The following is a 12,137-nucleotide window of genomic DNA, read 5'->3' on the forward strand; positions in this document are numbered from 1 at the left end:
GTAGAGTGACCTGGTCTGAATCCAAATTGATGATCCGAGATCAAGCCATTGGAGAAGAGGAAGGATTTGATGTCAGAAGCGATGATTGATTCCATGACCTTGCTGGTTATTGGGAGCAGCCTGATTGGTCTGTAGTTGCAAGGATCTGTTTTTGCACCTTTTTTGTTTAAAGCGGTGGTGATTTCTGATTTCCAAGCTGATGGCAGATGACCTTGAGCAAAAGAGAGGGTGAAGAGAACAGAGAGAGGGTGTGAAAGAGCGGCAGAGCAGGATTTTAGGACCCGTGGGCTGATGCCGTCATGGGCTGAGTCGAGGTTTGACAGAAACTTCCCCACCTTGTCAGGAGAGATGGACACAGAGTCCAGGAGCAGCTGGGTACGACTGGGTATGGTGGGTACAGAGAGAGATGGGTTTGGGACACAAGATTTTGAGGCAAACACAGAGTTGAGGCATTCAGCTTTTTCATGTGTGGAGTCAGCTGTGTAGCCATTTAAGGTGAGGGAGGGGATGGAGGGGGAACAAACACCAGAAACAGATTTGACCAGACATTTGGAGGAGGGAGACAGGTATGAGAGTTCAGTCTTGAGAGTAGAGAGATAGTGCTTCCTGGCACTCCTGAGGGTAGACACACACTTGTTCCGAGCTTGGTGGAAGGAAGTAAGATTGCCTTCAGTTGGATTTGCCTTCCAAGAGGCAAAAGCAAGTTGTTTCAGGGCAACTGCCTCACCACAAGATTCAGTGTACCATGGATGGGAGGAAGGATATGACAACTGAAGACGGGATAGGATAAATCTGTGAATAAGAGAGAGCAGTTTGCTTTGGAAGAATTCCCAGGAAGAGTTGATGTCAGAGGCAGTTGAGATGGGAGACCAGTCCAGATGATTGATGGCTGCTTGCAGACCATGCCAGTCAGCCTGAGTGAAATGCCAGACTCGTCGACGCTGAGGAGGCTCTCTGAGAATGGCCAGAGAGATGTCCACTTTAACAAGCAAATGGCCACTTATACAAGATTGTGGTGAAGATCTGGATCTGGATGCAGATCCTGGAATTTTAAAAGTTGTTCTTCACCATTGAGAGATGGGTCCAAAAAAAGATATATATTTCAATATTTCAAAAAGTTGTGGACGGATTTTGACAAAACTAGGCGGATGAGTTGGTTCGGTGATGAGAACAAGCCGATTCGATTTTGGTTCAGCTCCGAATCCAGATCCGGCCATCAGTGGAATACAAAAGTAATCTGTTCAGCCTGGCGAAGGTAGCCTAGCTGAGGCATACCGATTGCCGTTTTAGTTTGTAAATATTTTCCATATTTCCATTTACTCTTGTCAACAAATTTAGTTTCTTCCCTGCAATTACTTATTAGTCCCCTACCGGTGTACACCGGAGGGGACTATAGGTTTGCACGCCGTCCCGCCGTCCGTCAGTCCGTCAGTCCGTCACGCAAAGAACAGTTTTCCGGACTTTTTTTCTAAACTCCTAATGCTAATGATTTCAAACTTGGCACGTGGTTTCCTCATGATAAGTTACAGATCGAGTTCGAACTTCAGGACGTTTCGATCATTTTTGACAAAGTTATGGCACTTTCAACTTTGGGAATTCTGATAATTCTGATGATCCTTAACTCAGTGCCATTTAAAGTTTTAATTTCCTTTAAAAACCAATTTCTCTGCAATAATAGGACCGATTGAGATCAAATTTTCACCGTAGGAGGGACTCGGTCTGTAGAATATTTGAATGGTAATTATGACGTCACAGGTCACGTGGTTCGGCCGCCATATTGTTTTTCGTTAAAACACGAAAACCCCTTTTTCTCTGCAACGACTGAACAGATCGAGGCCAAACTTTGCAGGCAGAATCGTATACCCATGACTAACAAAAAAGTCAGCGAGCATGACGTCATGCGTCGCATGGTTTCAGAGTTATGACGTTTTTAAGCATGAACCTTTAAAACCGAGCCCCTCCCTCATTTTTGATCCAATCGAGGGGAAACTTCACAAATCTGTTCAGCACGTCAGTCTACGAAAATGTCCTTTTGGAATTTGCGATAGGGCACGTGGTTTGGCAGATATCGTTAATTAAACGAAAAAAATAATAATAAAAAAATGGATATCTCTTGAATCGCTAGTACCTCAGACCGTGCGTTGGTAATTATATAATTCACACAGTGCAATACGTGCAGGCTGCTCCATGGAGCGACCTTGCGGGCTTATCAACGAGGCGAGGCGTGACACACGTGTCCCAGCATACCTCAGATCAAGTTTGAAAACCAGCATCAACCGTGCATAAATTTGCATATTCGATCATTTTTGACAAAGTTGTGGCACTTTGAACTTTGGTAGGGGACATGTATTGCAGCGCAATACTCAGAATGCTTGTTTTACAAGAGATAATTGGTACACCGTGTGCAACTCGAGGTTGTCCTGCAAACCCGCTAACATGATGAAGAGCATAAAACACCAGAAAAGCCATTTTCAGTAGCTCTAGGTTGGTTAGGAAACTGAGAACATTGGTATGCAGCAGCCTGTGTGGACATCATTTTTATTATGGATTCTTGTTTGTTTGTGTGTGCATACAGGTGAAAGGTGTGAACTCTGTGCACCAGGATTCTTTGGTGATCCCCTTGGTCGATCAGGCCTGGTGAGGCAGTGTCGCCCGTGCCATTGTAATATGAACTCTGATCCCACTATGGAACCATGTGACCGGCAAACTGGTCAGTGCCACATGTGCCAACCTGGCACAACAGGCACGCATTGTGAAAAATGTGCCTCAGGCACGTATGGCGACGCTACACATCCGGTACCAGTCAGGATGAAGTGCAGACGTACGTTTTGTAAATATTTCATGTGAATTATTACAATCTGATGCATCAACCACCAGGCCAATATGCAATGTATAACAGACATAGGTATTTGGAGTTGTGTGTGGCTTCAATGGAGCGGCTTGGTGATTGAGTGGGTGAGGACTTTGTTGCATTGCCCTCACTTGTCAGGGTTATATAGCTTCCCATGGTTTCTCAGGTGAATGTTTCATACCTTGCAACAGAATGGCTCTTTGTCCAGGATTGTTGCTTCGCCGCGGAAATGTTCAGAACTCGAATGCACTCTGTCAAGAAAATGCTCATGTGTTTGTGTTGTTGTCCGAAATAACCTCATAGAGTGGTTCCCGGTGTCCGGCCATCCGTAGGTGTACATACGTCCGTTAGCATTTGACTAAAACATCCCCTCCTCACAAACTATCCGACCGATATGGACCAAATTTGATATGATGCACCAGGACAGCAAGGTCTCATGGGGTTGCACTCCCCCATTTGGATGTGCCCCCTTCAATAGGATTACAGCAGCAACAACAACAACAACAACAGGCATTTTAAGGCCATTTGCCCTGCTAGAGCGGGGGTTAGCCTTGCGGTCCCCATGACAATATTCTCCATTTTGCCCTATTTTCTGCATCTCTCCTTGTTAACCCCCTTGCCCGCATTTCTTCTTCCACCGTCTTTAGCAAAGTCTTTCTCGGTCTTCCCCGTCCTCTACTTCCTTCTACATTCATTTCCATCACTCTTCTCAACCAGCCTGGTGTTGGCTTAGTGGTTAGGGTGCCGGCTTGGGATCCTAGTATTCTGGGTTCGAATCCCAGTCGATCGCTGAATTAACCACAGGGGGGTTGACTCAGCCTGTCCTCCTTCCGAGGTCGGCAAATTGAGTTACCAGTTCATTGGTAATTCCCTGTGTGTCGCAAGAGGCGACTAACAGGGTTGGTGACAGGAAGGGCATCCGGCCATAAAGCATTGCTTCAAAAAGGGGGCCACAGTGCTCAATAAAGGCCAGCCTCCGCTCTGCGGGGGAAAAGGGCCTCTAAAGGTGGTTGTTTTTTTTTTGTTTTGTACTCTTCTCAACACATGACCAAACCATCTCAACCTGTTCCTCTTCACAGCATCAATCACAGGCTCTATTCCCATCATCTTTCGCAATTCATCATTGGTCTTCCTCTCTCTCAACGATACTCCGCACATCCACCGAACCATTCACATTTCCACCCTTTCCAGCCTTCGCTCAATAGGATTACAGCCTAGATAGATTACTACTTTCATCAAATTCCTCGATTATAGTCCAACAGGATGGTGCAGAAGGAGCCAACTTACCTTGAGTTGTCTAGTCCGGATTCGATTATTGGCCCGACTATAAACTGGATTGTTTCTACGTAGAGGAAGTACAATGAGAAAAAGACAACACCATTCTTAGATCCAGAGGGCACATGTTGGAATGTCATGTCCGTCGCTGATTTGTTGTTTCATGTAAAGGTGTCTTTGATTTGGGAGTCACCAGGGGATCGTGATTGTACGAGTAATTGTATAAACATTATTTGAAGAAAGGCAATTCACATTATGAGACAATAATTCAAACTGAATTTCCACGTTGTGTGTTATACTTGTCCATGTCCACAGCCTGCAATTGCAAATCAGAGGGCACACGGCCTGGCACAACCTGCCACCATGAGAATGGCCAATGCCAATGCTTACCAAATGTTGGCGGCCAAAACTGTGGGCACTGCCATCACGGATACTTCGGCTATGGGAGCAGACAAGGCTGTATCAGGTAATGGCTAATTTATGATTGTCATTATTAGTATTACTAGCAGAGATATTCCCCCCCCCCCCCCCCCCCCTCTTCCCACGCCTCCTCCCCCCAAGCCCTCTCCCTTCCACACATCTCCCTGCTCTCAAATGTTGTGTTTGTGTGCTTCCCCTTCTCTCCCCATCTTGGCTTCCGCTCCCTCTTTTTATATATTTTGTTTGTCTGGTTGATTTGTTTGTGAAGTAAATGTTAGCTCTTTCACGAGCCTCGATTCAGTATACAAAAAAAAAAGAGTACCCGCCCTCCGGGTGATCTTGTTCCAAGCATACAACATGTTCTTCTGACACATCCCTTTACCCCTGGCGGTGTATAGGCAACAGACCACTGCCTCAATCACTCCCGGAAATAAAAATAACAAGGGTTACATACATGAAACAAAAACATGCCTACTACTTGTGCATATACAATGAATACTAGCAGGGGTACCCGGTGTTGCCCGGTCTATTTTTTGCGGGGGCCTAAAACACTTCCCTACACCCACAAAGGAATGGCTGGGGATCATTTAATATTACCTTTCACGTAGCTACAGAGGGTTTATTTTTTATTTTTTAAAGATCAAGGCTCCTGTAAGAGCTAACATCAATCACAAAAAATAATAAAAACGGACACACAAAACATACAATAAAGGGAGCAGGAAACAAGATGGGGAGAGAGAGGGAAGCACACAAGTACAACAGCAGAGAACAGGGACAACGGGAGATCTGTGGGAGGGAGAGGGCTTGGGGGGAGGAGGCATGGGAAGGCATGGGAAGGCAGGGGAGGAGCGGGGTGGGGGGGGGGGGTGGGAGAGGTGTAAAACACATGGACACTGCAAGTACTTCCAGGAAAGAAGTCAGTATTTCAAAGAAAGTGGATCTAGGGGTGAATTAATGGGGGTAGAAGAGATCAAGGTTTTGTATGGGGGAAGATAAGAGATGGTGGTGAATTACTATACTGTAGCTTAGGCACTATAGAGTGATTTAAAAATATCCAACTTATTTTTCAAAAAATATTTTATTTTATTTTTTTGCCTGAAACACTCCCTGGCATTCATGAATGAACCTCTGAAATTTTGTCCAAGATCTGTTCAGCCATCTGAGAGAAATGGAGACACACACAAGCCTCGTGTTGGCTTAACGGTCAAGGTGGTTAGCTTGAGATCTTAGGGTCCTGGTTTTGAACCCGTCATGCCTTTGACATCTTCTGAGGTCGGCAAAATGAGTACCAACTGACTGGTAATCGGGGGCATTGCGTCAGCGGCACAGCCAAGCCCCCAGAAAATGATGCAGCCGAGCGGCCACAGGCTGCATATAAAACTCCACACATACACATGGCTCGCTTATAGTATGTATATTATATATATTGTTGTGGATATGAGAATTTTTTTTTTTTGTTGTAGTGTAAATTGTTGTAAAATATCGCCCTCCTTGCTCCAGTTATGTATAAAGGTCAAAGTGCGTCCCGTAATTAGTTCATAAACACCACACGTTAGCCAATCATAGATTTCCCCCCTTGTTGAAAGTTATATCCTTATTATGTGTATTAGTGTAAGGCTGTGTCTTCCATTAATTGAAATACTCCATTGCACCAAGTGAAATAAGATAGATTCCCTTTCATTCCCATTCCCAAAACCTCCATTTCCAACTGCGTCATTGCCATTCGCATTGCCAACTACATTTGCCGCCATCACCCGAGGTAATCTCGGAGAAGAAAGGCGTGTCTCCACCTCGTCATAGAGGGGAGGAGTGAGCCAGCCCCGAACAACCAACCAAGTACAAGGGGTTTGGCTTGAGAGGGCGGAGAGAGAACGCTCGGGGAGGTTCGCGAAGGTTCGAGGGTGTGGCCTATATAACCCGCGGCCCCGACGCCCCCAGGAGAGTTGAGTAAGGGATCCCTGAAAGAGCAGCTTCAGCCACCGCAGCTTCAGCCAGAGCAGCTTCAGCCAGAGCAGCTTCAGCCACCGCAGCTTCAGCCACAGCAGTTTCAGCCACAGCAGCTTCGGGGCCTTGACGGCAGTTTTGAACGGGGCCGTGAAGGAACGGCGGCTGCTAAACGCGCCGATCGAGAAAGGGCGGCGGCTGCTCATCCCCGACCCGACCGTGCTGCAGTTCCAGCTGAACCTTCCTCCCCCTCCAGCCATCCACCTCCTGCCATTCCTGTCATCATTCCCCGCGTGAGTCTGTCTTTTGTTTGTTCTGTCCTGGGTTAATTAAGACTGTAGGTAAGCTAGCATTGCACTGTGTCTCTGATTTTTTCTGTATATTATTTTATTATCTTTCCTTCTTCCCTGGTTTCTTTTGATTGTGTAAATAGTAGGAATAAATTTAGTAGCATTTCAAACCTTTTTGTCTCCTTCTTCTTCTTCTTCTTCTTCTTCTTCTTCACATCCGTGTCGCTTTTGTCTTTTCCCTATTGAATATCTGTGGCGCGATTCGGCCAACGTCCAGGAATCGGGTTAGTCGGGGTAACTGTTAGGGCCGCGGCGCCATCCGCTCGGCAAACCAACATCTTATCCGCGGTCCGTAACAATTGGTGTCGGGAGCGAGATTGGACCCGAAGCGCGCTTAACGCGCTCAAAATTACGAGCTGCCGAAATTTGTTTTGTTTTAAAACAAAAAAAAAAATCCGAAATTTGAAATCGTGCCATGGATAGTCAAGGCGACGGGATGCCGGTGGGAGAAATAGACGGGGTAGAATCGACCCAGGACCTCGGGGAAATGTATGTGGAGGAAGGGGAGGAGGAGAACAATGGCAATGTGGTAGAGGAGGTCTCAGGCGCGCAAAATGGCGCTCTCGCGCACATGGTTACGGCGGCGCCAAATGTCGCCGCGGCCACGACCGTAACAGCGCCGCCGATGGATTGGGGGTTATTTATGGAACAAATAAAGGCCTTTATGGTTAAGTCGGGTGAAGAAATGGAAGACAGAAGGAGGGCTGATAGTGAGAAAATGGAAAGCAGAATGATGGGAACAATGAGGGACGAAGCGAGGGGTACCAGCGAGCAGTTGGGAAGTAAATTTGAGGGGTTAGACAATAATTTAAAGGGGTTGGACAATAAATTTGAAGGGTTAGACAACGGGATAAAAGAGGTGAAGAATGGGTTAACAGGGGTGGAAAATAGAATGGCTGCCCAGGAGAATCAGATAGAGGGGGTGAAAAATGGGTTAAGGGGGCTAGAAGATAGGATGGAAGGCAAATTGCGGATAGTAGGGGAGCAATCCACCCGGGAAATCAAACGGATGGGGAACAAGATAGAGGAGGTGAAAATCGGGTTAGAAGGTAAATTGGATGCTCAGAGGGATGAATTGGGACAGATGAGGGCGGCATCTACAAAAGAGATGGAGGAGATGAAGGAGGAGATACGACAAGGTGTAAACGAGGAGGTCTCGGGGGTACGCGAGGAGGTAAAGCGAGGTGAGAAGCGTATGGAGAAAGAGGTGAGGAATAATACGGCTAGGTTACAGGGGGGCATAGAGGACCTGACGCAGGAGGTGGAACAGCTGACGGTGGGACAGACGGAGTTAGTGGAGCAGGTACAAAGGAACACTGTGGTACTAGGAGGGTTAAAAGCGACACAAAAAGACATTAAGAACGAATTAATAGCGACACAGAAGGAATGTCAGATGGTACGTGAGGGACTGACAACGATGTTGGACGAGGTGACAGAAGTAATGGAGACAAAGGACCGGGAGGTGAGGACGCACATAGAAACGGTCAAGGTAGCCTTAGAGGACGAAATTGAGGAGACGCACCGGGAAATAAAAGAGGTGAAGGAAAAATTAGAGAAGGTGGAAGAAGGGGTGATTGAAATTAAGAAGAGACGGAGGGAAACTAAGAGGGAGATAAAGGAGGAGGTAATGGAATTGGTACAAGGTCTGTGCTCGAATCATGATGGTGTGCTCGCTAAGCAAATAAAGAGTTTGCAGGTGGCGAAGGAGGTGCGGAGACGAGGCGCCAAGGTGAGTGGCGATATATTCGGAAATGTATATGATGTGAGGGGAGCTTCAGTCGGCTTGGGGGTTGATTTGGATCCGGGTGTTCGTGAGAGGCCGCTGGTGAAGTGTGTGACGGGTACGGTGTGCGAAAGAGGAGGTGTGCGAGAATGTCCGACTCTGGGGTGTGTGAGGAAAAAGTGCGTGCCGAGGAGTGAGTGTGCGGTCGAGAGTGAGTTGGTCGTAGCGCGTGTGCGAGGGGGCACATGGAAGCGCGTAGTGAGGAGTGTCACAGAGGATGTAACGAGAGAATGTACACCTGTGGTGAGTGTTACGGAGGGTGTAACGGGAGAGTGTGTGCAAGAGGATGCGCGAGAAAGGTGTGTAACGGACAGGTGCATAAGGAAAGAGTGCGCTGTCAAAAGTAAGGGTGAGTGCACGACCGAGTGTGGAGGTGAGAGTAGTGAGAGTGACACGGAGCGTGAGTTGGTTGTGGCAGGTGAGAGAGGATGTACACCTGGAATGGAAGGATGCACACCTGGAATGGTAGAGCGTGTGTGGGAATGCACACTGGAATTGGTAGTGAGGCACGTGATTGGGTGTGCAAGTGAGAGCACACCTGTGGTTGTCACAGAGGAGGTGACCGAGGAGGGGGCGCGAAGAGGTGTGTTGGTGAGGTGTGCGAACGGCGAGTGTGTGCAGAGGTGTGCGGTGGTCAGGTGTGTGACAAAGTCTGTAAGCGGATTGAGTGTACCTGGGTGTGTCAGGGAAGGTGCAATGACAAAGAGCATGGAGACGGCTGGATGTATGAGCAAGGAACGGGCTGCGGGGTGTGAGCATGCAAGTGGAGCATCGACGGTAACCGGGTTAGCGGTTAGAGCGACGTATAGCCGAATCGGGCCTTCGGTGCGAACCGGGCAGCTTTGCGTTCCGCGGGGATCCGCGGCGGTTTCGAAAGAACCGCCGTGCGAGATCCACGCCGGGCCGCACTTTGAACGGCCGCGTCCGTGCTCCACTAGGCGGAGCGGGCAGCCCGATAGGAAGGGTCGTCATGGCGACCCCTTTTTGTTGAGGCGTTCCGGCAGGTCGAGATCGGGCCATTGGACGGCTCTGTGCCGAGATGGTGCGTGGGATCTCGGCCCGGGTAAGCGTCCTTCCCTGCACCGAATGCCGGACGTATCCAACCGCCGGCACCAAGCAACCCGCATTCATTGCTCGGCTTTACGAAGCCGGGCTTTGGAGATGAATTGGCGCACCGAGAGGCACTAGTGAGTAGACTGTGATGATGAGGATAGTGTTTTGGCCCCGAAATGAGATAAACAAAATTTGATGATTGGCAAAGGATTGGCAGAGTGATGATTGGCAGATGATTGGTAGTGATTGGCAAATTTTTAATTAGCTGGAATTTGGTGTGCAAAATTGGTAGTGGAAGATGCCCGATGTGGTGGGATGGCAACTTTGCCATCTCTCACAGCGGGGACAAAGGAGCACTAGGTTATGGGGTTTGGCAGTGAAAACTAGCCCGGGAGGGTTAGGATATAGTGTGTAGGGATCTAGAAAAGATTGACCTTAGGTAACGTTAAGGTTAGGTAGTGACAATGATACCTGTAGTGGGGACGCAGGTAGATTAGTTTGGATGATAATGACGTGGTATGTGCTTAGTTTAAAGGGAAGACGGGGAGCACTAAGTTAGCAGGGCAACAGGTAGATTAGATGATGCCGTGTGTGAGGAACAGGTGTGATTGCACAGGTGTGCAACTGAACAGGTGTGTGGAGCAGTGTATGAGTGAGAGAAGGTGATTGTGCGTTGTGTTGACCAAATGGTCCAGGGAGGTAGGAGGGTGCAGGTGGCACCAGGTGTGATTGCACAGGTGTGCAACTACAGGTGAATGGAGAATGGTTGTATGGAATAAATGGTCTGGAGTATATGGAGTATTGGAATGGATGGTCGTGGAGTGAGTATGGTGGAAACTGTGGAGTGGAGTGGATGGTGCGAAGGTGTGGATGGGGGAAAGGAGGATGGACCCCATCATGAATACCCGGGGAGGGTAGTGTAAGTGTTAGGTAGAGGGTACAGGTAAATTGTGGTTGGATATTGGCATCTGTGGTGTGTGGTGGAAGAATGGTACTTGGATGGGTGCATTAGTGTTGTGGAAATGGCTGGGCGTGTAGCCTGTTAGTGTGTATAGTTGGTTGGGCACTCCACCACTGTGAGGATGTCGGCCAGGTGAGGCCGCAGGTGGGCTCTGGGAGCCGGTAGTTGTTGTGGATGGGGCCCGAGGATCCAGAGGACGGACCCGGGTAGCCCAGTGCCAGAGGGCACCAAGGGGTGACAGAGCCAGGAGGGGCCTTCCCCAATTAGATAGGTTAGGATGAGGAGCTAGGTAAGCTCGGGTGGCAACTGCAGTGGTGAAGGTGTGCAGGTGGGTAGGCCTGCTGGGAGAGCTACACGCCCCAGTCCTGAAATTGTGCAAGGGCACAGGGAGTTGCATCGGGGGAGTGAGACCCCAAATTAAGGAAGCACCACATAGCGTAGGCTGTTATGTCATTTCGTGTTTTTTTTTTGTTAAAAGCAAAATTCCACTTGATTCCTTGTCTTTGGGGTGTCACATGTTCGAAAAAATAGGTTGTTAATTTTTTTAAACGGATTAAGGGTGTCAAATCCAAGATGGCCGCCAAAATATATAAATTCCATTAAAACTGGTATTCTGAACACAGTATGAGGTCCAAATTAATGATAATACCCATAATTTCAATACCAAGGAGTTCAAAAACAATTAATTTCAATATGGCAGTCAAATTCAAAATGGTGGAAAAATCCAAGATGGCCGCCACTTCTTAAATAACCACAGTACAAAAACTTAATGTTCTTGATAACACAAATTGTGAATGATGAAATAGGTCCATTTTGGTGGTAATGCCCACATAAGTAATGCTAGGCCGTTGGGGAAACATGTTACTGATTCGTTGAAATCGGTGGATGCCAGCCATAGTGAGAAATAGTGAGAAAATCCAATATGGCTACCACTGTTTTACACAAAGGTCCACATTGCTATAACAATGATAGCGTAATGTAATTTCCTGTTTGACCATATTTAAATATTCCTGTCTCACAATCATCCGTTTTACCTTACAAGTCCTCGTGTTCATCTCCCACAATGTTCTGAGCTGATTGCTCATTGTTGCTACAGCCGTAGTTCAAACAACTACAGACCTCTGTGCATGGGAGTTTATTGCTGCGGCAACTACAGGAGTTTCCTTTGCATCCTGATTTGCAGCCACATTTTACCAGCTTAGTCACGGCCTCTGGTGCTGGAGGGTTCAAACACATCACCGGAAGAAATCTATTTTCCTCTGACTTCCATCTGTAGTCAGTGGGAGAAGGAAGGGACGGTTGACTTTCGCATGCCTGCATCCATATCATTGCAATATAATGTGCTCGCAGAATGTGTGGTGTCAATGATCCAGAGGTTGGAGGCAGACTCTCTCCCTCGGCCTGTCGATTTGAGTACAAGAACCATCGTAGTGCATTTACTTTGGTGTGTGTTTTGGATCTGTACAACAAGCAAACGAACCTTTCCAGTTGGTCAATTGC

The 12,137-nt window shown here is 47.7% G+C and overlaps 1 protein-coding gene across 1 annotated transcript in view; it reads left to right on the forward strand.

Annotated features, from left to right (window-relative positions):
• Nucleotides 1–12,137, forward strand: part of LOC137422958 (laminin subunit gamma-1-like) — an 85,267-nt gene that overhangs the window by 32,689 nt on the left and 40,441 nt on the right. The window contains exons 8-9 of the mRNA XM_068109650.2: nucleotides 2,576–2,821; nucleotides 4,442–4,592. Of these exons, the coding sequence (XP_067965751.2) occupies nucleotides 2,576–2,821; nucleotides 4,442–4,592 (397 nt within the window). The remainder of the gene's footprint in view (nucleotides 1–2,575; nucleotides 2,822–4,441; nucleotides 4,593–12,137) is intronic.

The sequence above is a fragment of the Myxine glutinosa genome, chromosome 3 (genome assembly GCF_964187855.1).
Source record: "Myxine glutinosa chromosome 3, kmMyxGlut1.1, whole genome shotgun sequence".
In the NCBI taxonomy this organism is placed as follows: domain Eukaryota; kingdom Metazoa; phylum Chordata; class Myxini; order Myxiniformes; family Myxinidae; genus Myxine; species Myxine glutinosa.